General features: G+C 45.9%; 1 protein-coding gene across 2 annotated transcripts in view; it reads right to left on the bottom strand.

The window, feature by feature from the left end:
* Nucleotides 1-7,719: 7,719 nt before the first annotated feature.
* LOC306802396 (bifunctional heparan sulfate N-deacetylase/N-sulfotransferase 4) overlaps nt 7,720-17,895 on the bottom strand; it is a 105,830-nt gene continuing 95,654 nt past the window's right edge. For both annotated transcript variants that reach the window (XM_079306570.1, XM_079306571.1), the window contains 7 exons: nt 17,755-17,878; nt 16,710-16,884; nt 15,506-15,676; nt 14,084-14,193; nt 11,175-11,277; nt 10,477-10,993; nt 7,720-8,207 (listed from right to left, as the gene is read on the bottom strand). In XM_079306570.1, the coding sequence (XP_079162696.1) occupies nt 10,874-10,993; nt 11,175-11,277; nt 14,084-14,193; nt 15,506-15,676; nt 16,710-16,884; nt 17,755-17,878 (803 nt within the window). In that variant the 3' untranslated portion in view covers nt 7,720-8,207; nt 10,477-10,873. The remainder of the gene's footprint in view (nt 8,208-10,476; nt 10,994-11,174; nt 11,278-14,083; nt 14,194-15,505; nt 15,677-16,709; nt 16,885-17,754; nt 17,879-17,895) is intronic.

The raw sequence follows: 17,895 nt of genomic DNA, 5'->3' as shown, positions 1-17,895 counted from the left end.
CCCTCTCTGTTTCTCTCTTCTGAGAAGCTGAAAAAAAACCCCAACCAAACAACATGGTAAGAGCTTGGGGATTTTGGGTCTTATTTTATTTTTTAGTGAGTGGGCAAATCTAATATATTTCTTTTTTGACCTCTTGTCCTCTTTTCCCATCTTGGGAACAGAGAAAACAAGGATGACAGCTAAAAGGGAAAGAATGCCAAAACAGGAAAAAATCCCAAACCCCAACCCTGAAAATACAACTCCTGACATCTTTCTATTAATCTAATCAGAATTTGGTTTAGTATTGAATTATTGAAAAAATGAATTGGATTACTTTTCATTGGTATGGAAAGTGGGAGCTGTGTTCCACGTGCTGGGATTTAACCTTATTCCTGCCAACACTCCAGACCTTGCCTTGGCACAACTCTTCCCACTCCAAATGCTGGGTGTGCTCAGCCTATTTCAGAATTTGGCATGGAGGAAGGCTGCCCCTCAAGGACACAGCTCTTTGTCTCCTGAGTTTCTGCAGCATCTGGAAGTGTCTCCATCAGCAGGTGCCTCTCATGTTTTGAGGAAGCTCCGTGAGAAGTGAAGGACGTGAGTGAAACAAGTGGAACATTCCAGCCTGACACCTGGAATGAAATGTAGTTGTTGTAGCCAAGGCTGGGAAGTGTGGGGATGGGGTTGGAGCTGCAAATAATAATAACTGCCTGGGAGAAGAGAGTGAGCTCCAGGGCATCATCCCCTGGGAATGCAGATCCCTGAGCCACATCAGTCACTGCAGGGTGATGTGAGATCATTCCACCCCCTATTCCAAACCCACCAAAACCAACCAAACAAAAACTGGAGCTCAGACACAAAATACACCTGCAAGTTCATGAGTTCATTTGTGCCTGAAATTCTCTGTTCCCTAGGCATTCCCTGGAATCATCTTTGCAGAGGGCAAATTTCCTTCTGGCAGCTGATACCAGTAGCTTGGAAGATTAAGACACAATTGGGGAAAAAAGATCTTAAAATAATGTCATCATCAGTGCTGCCAGGGACTTTTTTTTTTGCCTTTGTTTTGCTGGGTGTTTTTGAGGAACAGCCTTATGCTGTTATGTTGTTTTATGGGGTTTTTTGCTTATTTTGCCTTTCTTCCAAGTGATTTGCGAACGTCTCTGTCACCTTTTCATCCCTTCTGAAAAAGCTTTGTTTCTGTGAAGAGGCAGCAGCATGTCAGAATAAAGTGCAAATACCCACTTCAAGGCTCTAACAAGTTCTGTGCCACTAAGAGCCTTTGATTCCTGCATTTAATTATGTCATATTGGATTAGAGTAATCCTATTCCTCCTTGTTTCTCCAACTCAGTTTTCCATAGTTATCCTGCAGTTAATTAAGAGTGCCTCCTTCTCTGCTGGGCTGGTAGGGAAATGAAGGCTGACACACAGGGGAACTTTGCACTGGAGGGATCTTATTTTTAACCTGTCATACTCTGCACCTTTAGACATATATTTATCCTACTTTTCATTCTCCCCTTGCCTAAAGAAATACTCAACTCAAGTCCAAAAAACCAAAAGGTTACTTTGTGAATTCGCTGTAAAACATTTGCAAGAGGTGCGAGGCAAGGAGAAGTTGAATGCTGGGCTAATTTCTAGCTAAATTTGGCTGAACCTTAGCTAATGTCTTGGCAGAGCTTTCCCCACCTCCCCTTTTTCTTTTAATAGTAGTGTTTGGACTTGATGATCTTAAAGGTCTCTTCCAACCTTAAGGATTCTCTGATTCCATGATTTTATCGTAGTAATGAATTTGGGACTTTTACCCACCAGCAGGAAATGCTGCAAGAAGGCAAAGCAAATGTGCATACATGGTTATTAAATGTTGAGTTGGCAGCTGCTTTGAGGCACAATGCCTGATTTTGAGATCTGTGCTATTCATCTCTAACTTTGCTGGTAACTTTCGGCTCCAGCAGTTGAGAAAATTTGTTAGAATTTTCCAAGCACCTGCTCTTATTTCCATCCCTAATCGCCTTATTCCAGCTTTGCTCTGTGCAGCTCCATTCAGCAGAGCGGGTTTTCCTGCATGGTCTGTGACTCAAGACCCTCGAGTCATCCTGGCTTCTTAGGATCAGCCAAAGGATTTTAGGGCATTATGCTTCTTATTCCTGAAGCGGCGATTTGGGACTTGGGGGATTAAGGTGGCTTTTTCCTTTGATCCCTGCTTTCTCCTTCAATCCCTCTTTTCTCCCTCCTGTGGTGCTAGAAGTGCAGATGTGGGCATGAACCTCTCTTACCCTGGCTGTACCTACAGCCATGCAGCTGCATTTTCCAGAGGCTCCTCCCAGGTTTTCCAGAGGCTCCTCCTGAGCGTTCCCAGTGTGGGGATCTGGTCGTGGTGCTGGCTGTCATCTTTGCTCCGGCAGCGAAGGGAAAGTGTTTAAACTCTGTCACCATAATAGGATTATGCTTTTAAGCCCTGAATGATTGCAGCTCCAGAGCAGCATTTTGAGCTCAGGTTTGGATTCCCACGGCTTGTGGGTATTTTGGGAGGCTGGGGAGCAGCGCGGGTGCGATGCACGGCGCTAATTGTGGTGAGGCGCACACGGCGTGGGCCCCGCGCCCGGAAAGGGGGAGCTTTGGCTTTCCTGGGGAGCCTGCAGCCAAAAAACTCCTCTGGGAGCCATCAGGTGGGTCTGCACCCTGCGGGCTTGTCCCTGCCTGGGGGAGATGTTTGCTGGACCCCAGGAGCTCCCACAGCAGTGGGAATTCCTGGTGAAGCTGTGCCAGGCTGGATTGGTTTACAGCAGCTGGCTCGTGTCTGGAAGCACCTCCAGCACTCCTCCAGCATTTATTATCAGCAAGGATTTAAACCTGGTGATTGTTCCTGTGCTCCTGGCCCTGCAGAAGTACCTCTTGAGGTAGGACACCCAATCCCTGAGCCACTGAATTCCCTTGGATGAGACTCATTCCTTGCACCGCTGCCAATTTTCTCCTACTCTCACTTGCTAAAATCAAACATTGCAGTCGCCTCTGAAATTAGACACAAGCTTAACCCTCTGGCAGAGTTCATGAAACCTGTGTGCTGTGAGGAGAGGCTGGAATGTGCCTTTTAATTTGGGAAATGCTGCAGGTGTCAGGTCGGTCAGCTGGATTTTCCATGGCAATTCCTAGGATCAGGGATGGGTTTGGCATGGAAGGGACCCTAAAGAGCATCTCCTGGGCTTGGTTTTCCTGGGGTGGTTTGTTAGGAACCCCAACTTTCTTTTCCATAGGCAGAATTCTGTCTCCAAAGAAGTGTTTTCTCCTTCAGGGATGTGTTACTCATTTCCTATTCCCTGTTTTCACCAGTTTCTCCCTGGTTTTATGGAGTTCTCTCCACCCACCCATCTCTGAGTGCAGTGATGGTTCTCAACAGAGCAGCCAAGGTGCCTGGGCCAAGCTGGATCTCTGAGCTTTCCCCTCAGCTGCCAGCAGACACTTCCTGCAGTGCCCAGCACCTGCTTTATGGAAATACCCTCTGTAATCCCCACACTGCAGAGTTTTCCTCTGCATCTTTATTACACAGGAGGATGAGTGTCTGCCCCACAATTCAGCTCTTCCATTGGAAAAACAACAGGGCTGCAAAGAAATAAATTATTGAGGCCATTAATCAACAGGTGGCAAATGGAAGAGGCAGCCAAAATGCAAGGGAATTATCTATGGGCAAAATAGAGTCATTTAAAATGGGCACTAAGCTCTGTAATTGAAGGTGCAAGAGTGCAAAACTTAACACTGGAAGGAGACCAGAAAATGGATGTACTTAAGGTTGGGCACTTATGAAAGTAGTTTTATTGCACATTACCAAATTTTATAATCTCTTCATTGTGTCACTGTTAAGTGTCCAGAATTATTATTCTTTAATGTGTAAAATAAAAATGTGTTTAATGTGCCAATATTAAATAGGTCCATGGCAAAGTCAAGTCTGTGAGGGATATTTCTACTTTAGCACTCAGTATTTTGTCAAATAATATTTTATGAAAAATCCTACACAGAGTGGGCTGCTGGTAAGGGCTTCCCTTCCCTCAGAGCTCAGTTCCCCAAGGTGGTCTCTGTGAAGGGGGGCAAAAATGAGTTTTTCATTTTCAAAGGACAGAAGGAAAGGATGGAAACAGCCTGGACAGGTCCATGTGCAGGTGTGTCAGCACCTGTCTGTGGAGGGAAGGGTGAGGATTGCCCAGCCTGTGGTTTTCTGACACTTTCTGGGAGCTGGAGTTTGCAGAATGTCAGAGCTGTAAAAGCAGTGAAGTCTTTGTGGAAATTTTCTATACACAGCTGAGGTTTCCAAGAGGACACACAGTTCTCTTCCTTAGGGATTTCCCTATAAACAAGCATCCTAAATTGCAATATTTTCCTGATTCCTGGCTCTGTTCTGAGCCCACTCATGGACTCCCCCTGCCCAATTCACCTCCTTGCCTGATGAGTGGTTGGCTCTGCTCCGTGAGCGTGCCAAGCCTTAAGTAAAAGCACTTGGGGGTTTATGAAAATATGGAGCTATTTTGGAAAAAAGGATCTGCAGCACTACAGGAATGGTGATTTAGGATCCACACTAAACCCTTCAGCTGCTGAGCAGGCTCCTGTGGTAATAAAAATCCTCTGTTCTACAGATGTTTTGCACACCAGAGCCAAAACACTGTCACAGGATGTGACCAATATAAAACATGTCTGTCAAAATTTTATGTCTTGGCTTGTCCCACGTGGGAGGGGGGAAAAAATTGCTTGTCATGAGATGGGCTTTAGAAAGGATGTGACAACGTGGTCTGTGTTAAAGCCCTGACATGACACCTTCCCACAGCAATCCAGGCAAGCCTCCAAATGTTTCCTCTTCTGCCACATTTCTGACATGGAGGGAAATGAAAGAAGTGGCTTCCTGGGTGTGTGTCTGACCTTTGGAGAAATGAGTTTTAGTGTTGTGCTGAGGTGCTTGTCCATTCTGATTGTCCTGGGTGCTTTGGATTGCCTCCCTGTACCTTCCTAAGCTTTCATCCCAAGGTATTGGATCATATCTTTTAAGAAGATTGAAGGGAATTAAGTCTCCAGACTCAACTCTCCTTTTCCAAGTAGCTGACAAGTTTTAGTGTGTTCTGTGTGGCAGTTACTGGAAATAGCTGAAGTCTGCAGAGGGTGAGCCAGAATCCATAAAAACGTTCTTCCTACTTAGGATGACAATTTATAATTTAACTGCAGCTCCCAGCCTAATGATGGCAGATTTACACTCGGTGCCATCCAGCTCTGCTGTGCTTTATGGCCAAGGAGCTTCTCTGCATGGCTTCTGGGCATTGGTACAGTGGGGAAACTGTGGGAATAGTGACTGTGCAGGAAAACCATATCAGAGAGATCCTCAGCTCACTCCTAGAACATGTTGTCTCAATTAACTGGGATAACTTAAAAGTAATTGAAGTGTGTATGGTCTATGTATGGTCTAGGAAATGAAAGGTGATGCTTCCTTGGGAGATCTGCAGTTTTCCTCTCTGGAAGCAGGGAGCAGAAGTTATCCAAGGAAGAAATTCAGCTGGGATTTGAATTTGTGGGTGGATGACTAGATGCTGATGATGAGAAGTAGCCCCAAGGAGTTATGGGTGAGTAGGAAAGCACAGGGGGGAAGCAGGCTGCAGTACTTCCTTGTAGGAAGAGAGAAAACCCAAAATCTAAGACAGAAAACTTTCTCCTAAGAAAAAAGGTACCCAAAAGGTGATTTTGTGCCTTTTTTTTTTTTTTTAAGATCAGATTGCTTATGAAATTTTAAACACTTCACGTTGCAGAACAATTTCTCTTTGCTTACTTGGTGTGATTACACAAAGCTCTGCAGGAAGATGTGCTGCAGCTACAATGTCATTAAATAGCATTTTCTGTTGGTGGGTTTATTCTCTCCTTCACCAGAATATTTAATTGTCACTGATGCTGATGGGAATTGTGTGCCTTTGGAGGGCGTGCAGATTTAATATGGAGATGATTCCCCAGCCAAGGCAAACACAGTGAAACACACACGAAGAATTAAAGAAAAACTGTAAATAAATATCTGCCTCAGAGCAAGTTCTGTAAAAACTCATCCCCTCAAACATCCAGCTCTTCCTTGCAGCTCAGCTCCTCCTCTGAAGGGAAGCTAAATTGCCCAACAGGGGATGTGTGTTACAGATAAGTTCTGCAAGACAGCAGAACATCCACCAGACTCTGAGAAGCAGCAAGTACAAAGTCAATTGAATGGCATGCAATTATCTCCCAAATTATAAACCACACTTTTCAACCCCCACAGCATTTTATGGAATTGGAACTTAGATTGAGAAATCCCACTCCACCCGCTGCTGACCTTCCCCTGGCTGAAAATAACCTCTGAGAACACCCCAGGATGTCTCTAACTAGCAGCCCATAAACCCAGCTGCCCTTCTGCCATGGAGACAGATTTGTGTATTAATGTGTCACCTTCCCCTTCCCAAAGAAATAGGAGCACTATCAAACTGGCCCCTGTCTGCTTAGAGGGAGCTGCAGCAGGACAAACAGCTTTGCAAACACAAAGTGGCAGATATGGGTTTATTGAGATGTTTTAAATGTTTTTTTCCCCACCCAGCAGCTGCAGCTGACTGAAATGCAAATATCAATCTGGTTTCCTGGGAAGTCTTTAATTCCTCATGAGCAGAAATAGGAGTATAAATTATATGCAGAATTCATTTCTGCCCTTCTATAAATCAGTTTCTGACTGGGATTTGGATATTTACAGTCCTGACAAAGAGGAGCTCCTCTCCTTTCCTCTTACACAAACAGATCACCTCACCAGTTTGTTTGGTGCTTTCAGGTTTCCAGATTCTAGGAGGGAATAATCTGGTTGATGAATTTTGTGGAATTTTGATGAATTTTGTGGAAGTAGTACATTTTTGGAGGAATTCTGCTATTGTCTTATTAAATAAGACTGAGACAGGAAACTTTCCTGGGCCTGGAAAGCCTGATGGAAATCCAGTTGATCTTTAGAGCCTACAGATATAGGGGCCTATAAGCTTGCTCTTTTGTTTTTGTTTTTTTTTTAACAGACTCAGATTCCTAAAATGCTTTGAAAATTTTGTCTGCAAGCACCAGGCAGACCTGGGAGAAAAAAGCCAAAACTTGTGGTGAGATATCTGTAATGTCATTTCTAATTTGCTCAATGATAGAAGCTCTCAGGAGGTGGAATTTGCTATTCTGGAAGGTTTGTAGAGAGAATCCTTGACTCTGATATGATTTAACCTCATTCTGACACAGATCAGTGAAACAAATGAATATTTTATAACAAAAAATAGAAGCATTATGAGATTTTAGGGAGGGAAAAAATCTGTCTCGTACTTCTGAGTGCACAGTTTGAGGAATTTGCAATAGCTGGAATCAGGGCCTTTTAAGATTCCTCAAACAGAAGGAAATTATTTTTATTTAGGGCAGGAGCTTGTTTTGGGCTGCCACATGTCCTTCTCCTATAGGGTTCAGGGAGGCCAAACTTTGGGAGGGCAGGCCCAGAAATGTGTGTAACAAACATGAAAGGAACAGACTTGCCTGGATCCACATGCCATGCCTGGGAGGAGGAGGAGAAGGAGGAGGTCAGTGGCACTGCCAGGAAATCCCACGTGTTTGGAGGCCTCAGGGAGATGCTGAGGCAGGAGAAGCTGGTAAGGTGCACAATTAGAAATACATGGCAGAGGTTGCTGAGGAGCAGATTTTGGCTCAGGAAGTGGGAAGGAGGCTTAAGGAAAGAAGCAAAGTTCTCTCTGTAATGCACCATCAGAAGTGTTTATTCTGTGGCAGTGAGAAGAACCGATAATCAGGTGTGTGCACATCAATTATTTAAAACAATTCCAGCAAATACAGCCCTTGACCTCCCTCACCACCCCCCCAACAAAAATACTTTGAGTGATCAAAATTTACTTTGATTCCTTCTGCTTCAACACCAACTATTTGTTCAACTGCATTTGCTGTTGTCACATAGGAGGGAAAAGAAAATTTCTTTAAAAAAAGAGCTTGGGCAAGACAGTGAAGTTTTTCCTCAGCTCTATCAACAGGTGTCCTTTGTTCTGAAATACTACAGAAATCATAGTAAGTCTTACAAAAGTTATCCAGTCACTGGAGCACTGAACACTCAGAATCTGTCACTTGCAAATCCTTGTTTCTTTTTGGCAGCTTTTCTAGATGGGAGAGTGGTGGAGGAATCGAGTCCGTGGGCAGGTCCACACCTTTGCAGTCACACTAAAAGGATGAACTGGAAGCACAAAAAGAGAAATAAAGACAGTGTAAGAAATGTTGTCTGACAGGGAAATTCCTGTCCCATGAGCACAGACTCTTGTAGAAGAAACACCAAACTTAGCCTTATTTAAGGACAATAGAATTAACCACGTGGTCACTGCTGATTTATGTCCCTGTGCTGTACCTGTTTGACACAGATGTCACACACTCATATTCCTGTAAGAAACATCAGTTTTAAGCCCCTTATAAATATAATTTGTTACTGATGGGAAGTGATGAGTGGTAAATGAGTGGTTGATGTCTCCCCTTTGGTGGCCCAGCAGGGGCAAATGAGCAACCCACACCCCACTTGTTCTCAGCCCATCCTTCGGGGGATGAAAGCTCCCCCATCTCCCTGGCTCAGAATGGGGAGGGAAAGAAGCAGGGGAAGGAAGAGGAGAAAACACTCAGCTCCTGCTTCTGTATTCAGGGCACATCCCCACTGCCTTATTATCACATCAGAGAGTCTGGACCCATCAGCACTTTCATTACACAACCACTTCCTCCCCCAAGAATTTCTAATTCCGCCATTTTAATTTGTTTGGGGGACACTCGGCAGCCTGCTCCCCTATCAGAGAGGAAATTTGGTTTATTAGACAACATCTCGGAGCAGTTAATCCCATAACTTTATTTGAGACCTTGAGAGGTCAATGCATAATTTAGAGGGGTTTGGATTCTGTTCTGATTGCCTCTTGCTCAAAGACAACCTCAATTATAGGAGCTCAGCCTTCCCAGGGCCAAAGCCCTGCTTTAATCACCAACTCTGCTGCCAGGCCCTGACTCCAGTGCCTGGCCCAGGGTCACACCCTCAGTGTGCCTGTCCTGGGATCTGCATTTTCAGGGGAATGGGAGCACCTGCAGCCCCCTGCAGCAGGGTGTACAGCTCTCACTGTTACAGCCTGCAGCACGTGAAGGATGGGAATCCTGTGGCTTACACACAGGAAAGAAGGACCAGCACCATCCTTCCCAGCCACAGCCCTCTTGCCATGAAGAATTGTTTCATTTTTGCTGCCTTTGTTTTGCTGGTCTGTAAAAATCCCAACAGTTATGTGGTCAGTGACATAAAAAGGCATAAAAGCAAAGGAGATCATTTCCAGACAGTTCACAGAGGCTCCTCTGTCACACGATGGTCCAGAGAAATTCTGTGCTGATGGGTCCTGTTACAAGTGAGGGAATGAAACTTGGAAACACTGTTATTTCATCTTTATGACACATAAAGAAGTCAATTCAAATGTCAGTTTTCAATGGAACACCAGATCTCTCAGAAATGCGAGGCCCATTCAAACTTAAAAAATAACAGTGAGGTATAAAAATATCCCGTGTATTTTCAGGACATGGTGCCATTACAGACTGAGAGTTGGAGAGACAGACTTCTTTCTAAAGAGAAAGCTAAGAACAAGAAATCATTTTCTGGATTCTATGGTGTTTGTCTCATTTCCCTGAAAAGCTCCTGAAACCAATGTTATGTTTATGTAGCTGTTAATCAAGAGTTAGGCAGTCCTCTTTTAATTAAAGCTGAGCCAATTCTAATGCATTTTAACAGCTATAATTCTATCAAATGGACCATTTAGATATTCTTCTCTGACCAAGGCTGACTTATCCAAAGCTCTCATTACTGCAGTCATCTGTGGTGTTAGCAGTGCTCTCAGATAAGGGGGTGTGATCTGTATGTTACATACAAATATATGTGTTCACCACTTCTACATTTGAGCAATGACCTCCATGCAGGACAAGGCAGGACTCTCTGCCCATCCTTGCTGACCTTGCCCCCACAGCTCTGAGAACCAAGCACAGTTTATGTCATGTTTTTGGTAAACCACCCTTTCATTTCCCTGTGGGCACAAAAAGCAGGTATTTAAAACTAAGTGTGTGTCTGATCTGGAGGTACACTAGGTAGCTACTCAGGAATGAAGATAAGTATGTCATACATGTATATGTGATACACAATGGCTGTGCTTGTCCTTTCAACTCCAGAAAAGTCTACAGAAAGAGTTTGTGCTTCAGCAGACTGATTTGTGTCCAAAACATTAAAAAAGGCCAATAAAGTTATTTTTCTGCACCAGCTTGCAGACTGAAACCCTAAATGACTCACCCAGGGTGTGAAGGCTTCAGAGCAGCAGTGCTGCCTTGCAGACAGTAACAAAACTGTCAGTATTAGGCTACTGGCAGTGCACTGCTTGCACGGCCGGCTTGCACTTTCAAAGGATTTGAACGCAAACGCGGGCAAAGCCCAGCGCATGACCAACCTCCCAGTCCAGCGAGAGCCGTTCCCATCCTCTGCCCGTGTCCTGACAGACTGCAGTTGGTCAATCCGAGGCCCATCCGTCCTACCCACAGGTTCTGGCAGGTCCTGGCGAGGGGAGCGGGGCTCGGCGCGGGCCCCGCTCTGGATGCAGGGAATGCCGCGCAGCGCCGCCTCTTTCCTGGAGCTGACAAAAGGGGTCGGTGCTGCTCCGCTGGCAGCACGCATAACAACACTCGTCGCGTTTGGGTTCGGGGCTTTTTTATTGATTCTCTTGTGGTTTGTCGGCCAGTTCTGGCTGCGAAGAGCGGTGTCCTTGAGGTCTTGTCCTGACGATGCCGAGTGAGCCGGAGGAGCGGGGGGTCTGGGGGCTGGAATTGCCCGGCCGGGTCCCGCCGGTGCTACCTGACCTTCTGCAGCTCCTGCCGCAGCCAGGAGGGCAGCGGCTGCCCCAGCCTGTGCAGCAGCTTGGACAGCTCCACGTTGTGCTCTCGGTAGTAGCTGGACAGAAACGCTCGGGACTGAGACCGGGGGGAACAAACCGAGATCAGGTTAAAGGGAACCCACCCGCAGAGCTCTGGCGGGGGCACTCAATGCCCTCTCTTTCAAAGCTCGAGTTCCTGATCTCGACAACAGAAACTCTGTGTGTTTATTTGGGGTCAGTATTAAAACTGCTCCCATAAATTTCTGGAAAGCCCTTACCTCTTGGTCCATTGGTGGGTATTTCCGACCTTTGCTTTTCCCCAGGCACTTTGTTTTCCCTCCTTCCAATAACTGGCACCAGAAGCCTTTCTGAGGGTCGAACCTGTAGAGGATCATATCTTTCAAAAGACCTTGCTACAGAAACATCCCCTGGCTACTGAGACATCAGTCTTAGCCCAATTATTGCTGCACATATCTCTCTAGATGACTGGAATTCTGAAGACAGAGTGGGAAACAGCTTTCCTCTCCTGTGTCAACTCTGGGGATTCATTTTTTCCCCACAAATCTGCCTTGGAAGTGCCTAGTGGCGGGAAGTTTTTCCACGGTGCTCCACCTACCCTGGCTAATTTTTGTTCTACTTGTCCAGCACACAGGATGAAGTGCTGCTCCACAGGTCTCCCAAGGAAGTGCTGGTTGGGTGCTGATTGTTAAACCTGCCTGAGAAGCTGGCTGCTCCCTATCACTGCATCTAAATACCATTTTCGTTCCTAGGATGGCATGGTATAAACACTGTCTTAGCAGCCCTTATCTGAAACATGCAATTTGATGGTGATGTCTGAAAGGCAGAGATAGAAGAGGTTTGGATTAAGGCTTGGAAACACACTTGCTGAGGAACGAGCAGCACGTGGCGCTGAGTTTGGGATTTATTGCAGTGGGACTTGCAGCAGGCATAAAACATCCAAACACTGCACACTGCTGCTGCTCAGCAGATGTTGGAGAAGGATGAAGGATAATTGGCTGGGACATGGAGTTAATTAGTTACACACCACCTTCTTGCCCCTGCTCTGTCCATATAACAGGGATGCACCAGCAATTTGCTGCTGCACAGAAGTGAGCAAGTTTCAGGAGAAGGGTGAACCTTCTGCGTGGGCTTTTCCTTGCTCAGCCTATTAATGCAGGCCTGACCTTTGTTTCCTAAACTGTCTCTGTAGCTGTATCAATTAAAAACAAATAAATCATTGATTAAATGGGTATATTGATGATAGATTCATTTTTGCTTTGGCCTTTCCCATCTGTTCCTTGCATGGTGAAATGCTTTAGCTGCCTTGCATTAATTTCCCAAGAGGAGCAGCAATATCGTGTGCTGGGTAAAAGGGAAACTGCAAAACTATGCCCCAAACAGTATTTCTGCCTCAGAAGGAGCTTATGGAACATTATGAAAAGGATGTGCATGTTTGTGAAGGGGAAAAGAGGGTGAGACAGTTGGGGCTGAATTCAACCCTCTGCGTTGAGAAATGACAGAACTCTCAGGGCCTTCTGTAAATGTAATTGGGCACAGTGGAAGCATTTATTTAAAAATAGTGATAGCCCTAAGGCTAAAGCTACAGGGGAGCATTTTAGAGCTGTCAGGAATCTTTGGAGGCCTGGTTATCTTCCCTTCCCTGCAGAGTAAGCCTGGGGGAGAGGCAGGGTTTGGGGAAGGCAGTACCTGATGCCAGAGGCAGGGAATGCCTGCGAGGGCTGAGCCAAGCAATGGCACCACGAGGATCTTTCTCTCATTCTCTGACAGAATGCAGCAGCCCTCCGAGGGAGAACATTTTCCTAAGCACACTCCTCTCACCTTGTGTTTTCCTCCAGCCCTCTGGTCCCCTCCCATGGCTCTGGATACTGCCTCCCTTCTGCCTGGGCTGATTTTACTCTCCTGCAAGACTTTCACATAATTACTCAGGGTGATGGACTTGTTGCCCAGTGCTGTTCACAGGACTGGGTCCTTAGGCTGCTTCCTGACACCTTTAAAAATGTGTGGTGTGCAGTTGTCAGGCAGTAATGACTAGGAACATCCTATGCAATCTTTTCCCCTTCGACAAGCCCTACCAGAAAGCAGCTACATACTTCAATGCCTTTTCCCTTTCCATCCCAAATCCGTGCAGAAGTGTGTGCTTCCACAGCACATTTGCATTCTTGATGCCTCCAAACAGGGAGTGCATAATTTTATGGATCTGTTTACAATCCATTTTTCCTGTCCAAACCAGTATGAGAGGCCAAATTTCTTCATGCTGTGCGACTCCACTGACTTTAATTTAGTTCCAGAAAGGAAGATGTATGTCTGTGGGTGTGGATTTTAAAAAGCCAGCAGAAGGCACTGCAGATGTGCAGTTTGAGTTGTTCAAACATCAATAGCTCAGCTCTGTGATCAGACTCCTCCTCCCCTCCATCCGCTTTGGAGACCAGTGACTTAAAAAATTGCATTCTGAAATCCAAAATTCTTCCCCTAGAAAAAGGTTTTGGCAGAGCAACTTTCTTAAGCACTGAAGTCTTACTTTGAAGCTCTGATATAAATAAGCTGAACCCTCCCAGGAGAGGGAACATTAAATAAATGATAATTGTAAGCAGAGAGGAGCAGTGTGGGGCAGTCAGAAAGTCCATGGTTGTGTTTCCCTCAGGACCAGCCTGCAGGGAAGGGGAAGTTGAGGCTTTGCTGCTTCCCACTCCATGTGGGCTCGTGCTCTCTGCTTGCACAGGGACTTGGAAAAGCAGTGGCAGGCTCCCAGCCAAAGGATATCCCAGGGCTGTAAGGAGATGATGCACAGAGAGGCTCAGGGCAAAAGCTTCTTACAATTTTCTGCTGGACTAAGAGGGGAGAGGGGAATTCAGCCCAGTCCTGCCCCTGCAGGAGTCTCAGCCGTACATGGAAATCCAGACAGGAAAATGGGATTAAGGAATGAGTGCTTCTAACCCAACCTCTGCCACCAGACTCCCACTGGAATGATAAAAACACTTAAACCAAACTTTCCACACCTGGCACTCCAGGCTGCAGCTCCCAGAAACTGACAGAAGAGAACCCCAAGCTTTTCAAAGTTACCATTGTCCTGATGTGTTATCTGTTTGTAATTATTAATCAAGGGATCCTGGTGGAAGGGGATTACTCTGGGATCCCACAGGGCAGATAAAAAAGGCAATAAACTCACGTTAGGGCTTCAGAGTAATTGTAGTGAGGAGAGACTCCCAGAAACTTCTGCACTTCATCCATCACAGTAGCAGGGTCACTTCTCAGCTGCTGTCCATCAATAATGAGCAACTGCAGGGGTAAATATGGCACAAAATAATGGCATTATTTCACTTCTCTGACAACCTGGGTTTAAATTAGCACATGACTTTGTACAGTGCTAAAAACATTCATGTGGATGAACTTCTTTTCAGGTTTACTTTTTACTTTATTGAGCTGAATTTACACAGGTGGGCACCTTTTAACTGTGTGTGTGCACCTTGTTCAAGTGCAGGAGTTAAACCTCCCAAGCCAAACCTGAGTCTCAGACAATTCTGAGAAGAAGAGATAAAGAAAGAATGTAAAATATTGTGGAGATTTATGGTGTGTCTGTGGGAAATCTTGAGGAGAGAAGGCAACAGCTCCAGGTGAGGGCAGAGGAGGAGCCCAGGGAACAGGGCATGGGATGCTCAGCACCCTTTGCCTGCTCAGTTTGCCAGGACATCCCCATCTCCTTTGGAGGCATAAGCTGGGATGAGGTGGGTGAGGAGAAGATGTGGCTCCCAGGGCAATACTGCCCTTGCTGCCAGCTCAGCAGCTCTGGGCAGGACTCTCTCCCCATTTATGAAGGAGTGGAAAGGCCAGACATGAAAGAAGGAAGTAAATGACTAAGAGTGATTTTCTCCCTTCTCCTGGAAATGGGATTGACCTGCTTCTCCTCTTTATAGTACAGCTGAGGCCATATGAAAAGAAAAATGAGGATGAAAGAAGGCAGAGCTTTGTTATTTATTTTTTCTCCCATGTCTCTGAGAAAGGAGGCAACACTCAGCTCTGCCTCCTTTCAGCAAAATTCTGTCCCACCCAGAGCAGTCTCTGGGGATCCTTGTTCATTTGCTCACTCATGAAACAGCTTTTACAGCTTTGTCTTACAGCAGGTGCAGATATGAACTGACATATGACCATGTCCTTGCATAAAGAGTGCTCATGCATGTACTTTGTAGTACTAAAATGTTTGCATTAGGTTATTTTATTTTTATTACTTCAACAATGGAAATATCCTTCAGATCTATGTGTTTAGGTAAAGTTTTCATGGCAAAGGTTATAAAAGAAAATTCAATGAAATATCTGATGGAAGAGGGGCCAAAAGAAGGAATCTATGCTCCAGCTCTGAGAAAGGCCAATTCCATACCAGGATCAAACAAATGCAAAGCTTCCTGTGGTAGGGACTGAGTGGGAAGCAGGATGGAATTTCTTCTTAGAAGCCCTGGCGCTTCCTAAATGAATTTGCCAGACCTTCCCACGCCTTCTCCTGCCGCAGCTGCAGCTCTCTGGGGCCGCAGGAGCTCTGGGGACTCCTGAGGGCCGTGCCAAGGCTGGGTGAGCCGGCCGGGGCCGCCGGCCTTACCTGGGAGGCGGGGAAGTGCGAGAGCCACCTGTGGATGTGCAGCGCGTACCAGCCGGGCGTCAGGCAGCGCCTCTGCAGCGCCCGCAGCTCCGGCGGCGCCCGCGGGCCGCCCGTCATCACCTCGTAGAAGTTGAACCTCAGCGCAGCGGGGTCCTGGTGCGAGCGCTGGTGCTGGGGGGATATCGGAATTCCTTTTTGAAGTACCTTTCACCAGGATGCTGCAGACTAAGCCGGAAATCCTGCGGGAGCTGCCGGGAGGGCTGTGCTGGCTGCCCGCGGCTCCCGCTCAGTGCCACCTCTGCCAGGTGGGGACAAGGAATCGGGGTGGGGACACCACTCAGCCCAGGCTCCCCGGGAGTGTTGCACTGCTTTGCCTTGGCAGCTGCAAAGCTGCCAATGAGATATTACACGGGTGCAAACTGCAGCCCCTGGCCATGCTTTATTCCTTACAGAACTTCCTGGCACTATCAGAAATGATATATTTCATGCTTATTCCAACATTATTAATCTGAGTCTATTCCAACACTGCATTTCATGTTTCCTTTATGTGTATGCCTTTGCCATATTTCACAAGCATGCTTATGAATTTCTCTAGAAATAGAATTTTTGAATAGTGCAGAATTTTTGAATAGTTCCAGAAGGGTGTATGCTCAGGAAAAGGCAAGGAAGAGCATCCTGCAGCTTCCTGGGGAAAACAACAGGGTTGCTTTTGTTTCCAAGGAGAGAAAAAAGCCAGTGTCTCCAGACACAAATCTTTTTAACTCCTTGGGAACTTCAAGAGGCACTGGGTCCATTTGTGCACTGCTGCACATTGCTGAGCTTACACACTCAGCAAGGGATGTGGGCTCAGACCCTCAGCATCAAGAGCTCTGATTCCCTGGCTGGGCCACGCTGCTTTTCCCTGTGTTTCTCCCTGGGTGAGGAGCACTGCTCTCCCTCTCTGTCCTGTCAGCTGTAATTGAGATTAAACTGTTTGTTTCCAGCTGGTGGCAGCTCTGTGCTGGGAAGTTTCATCATTTCTGACACTGGTGTCACAGGTGCCAACTGCAAAGGCTGGCATCCAGCACCCTCCTGCTTCCACACAGTGCCAGTGCTGTGCAAGAACTCCCATCACCTGCTCAAGGACACAGATTGCCACTGATGCTGGCCACCATCCCCTGGCACTGCTTCCACTGTGCGTTCCTCGAGGCAAAGAATTCTGTACCTGGTACCAGGAGTAGGCGCGGTCGGACGGGTCGATGAGGATGGTGATGATCTTGGCCTTGGGGATGAGGGAAGCAGCTCTCTTGGGAGCTTCCTCAGAATGGAAATAGTTGGCACTTTTCTCAAAGAGGAGGTCGGTGGTGATGTTGGAAGGAGTGGGGAAGAAATCCATGTACCTGGAGGGGAAGAGACTTGTTGGAATTAGCAGTGGCACAAAAGGGTCGTGGCCCCGTGCCTCCCATCTCATGGTGGCTGAGGAGGTGAATTTTCAGACATAATTCTCAAGGAGAAAAATTGAATTTCTCAGCTCAGCCCAGACTGGAATAATGGGAATGCATCTTGGCTCTTAGGTGGTGCTGGTAATAGCTAAAGCTCTCATGAAGTCTGGTAATTAGGTTTTCCTGTGATGGATGGGAAGTTTGCTAATAACTTCAGTGTCAAAGGGATATCTTTCACCAGTTTGGAGTGAGTTCAGTTTTAGCTGCAGTAAAAAAATGGGAAAAGCTTCAAAATGTCAACATTTAATGTCAACATTTAAATGTCAAACTGTTTAATTTTAACATTGTTGAAGTACTTCATTTTGGAACTGACATATCTTTGCTTTTGGATGCTTTCAGAATGCAAGATTTTAATTTTGGCTTTGAATGGTCTTTTCCATTTAAAATTGATTCGATGGATTCTCATGAAGAGATAAATGGAACCTTACTTCATGAAAAGCCACTTTGGAAGGAACAAAGTGTAAGTCAGTGCAGCTACAGCTGTGACAAGACAGAGATGTTATTCAGCATGCAGACAGAACTCATGACAGAGTTGCCTCTTGCATTCATGTGAAAACTCAGAAAATTTCTTACTGTAATATCTAAACAAAATTAGGGGCTTGATTAAATGTCCCATCATTACCAATTAGATTCTCTTTCTATCTGATAATTCCAAGCATAATGAATTCATCCAGTAATTAAAGCAATGTCACACCCACTCCTGGAGCTGCTCCACTGTGATTTTCCATGTATTAAGAATGAACACCTCATTTTTGTCATTCTTCTTACCAGTCAATTCCCTTGTGGTAGTTGTTGCCGTTGAAGAATTGAACTTCCTCAAAAGTTTTTGGACTGGGGAGATTGCTGATAATGGAAGGATGCATCAGAAGGAATAAATAAAGGGCTGTTGTTCCTACGACAACAAGAAGA

The sequence above is a fragment of the Erithacus rubecula genome (genome assembly GCF_903797595.1).
Source record: "Erithacus rubecula genome assembly, chromosome: 5".
Classification (NCBI taxonomy): domain Eukaryota; kingdom Metazoa; phylum Chordata; class Aves; order Passeriformes; family Muscicapidae; genus Erithacus; species Erithacus rubecula.
This window is presented reverse-complemented; position numbering and strand designations above follow the sequence as displayed.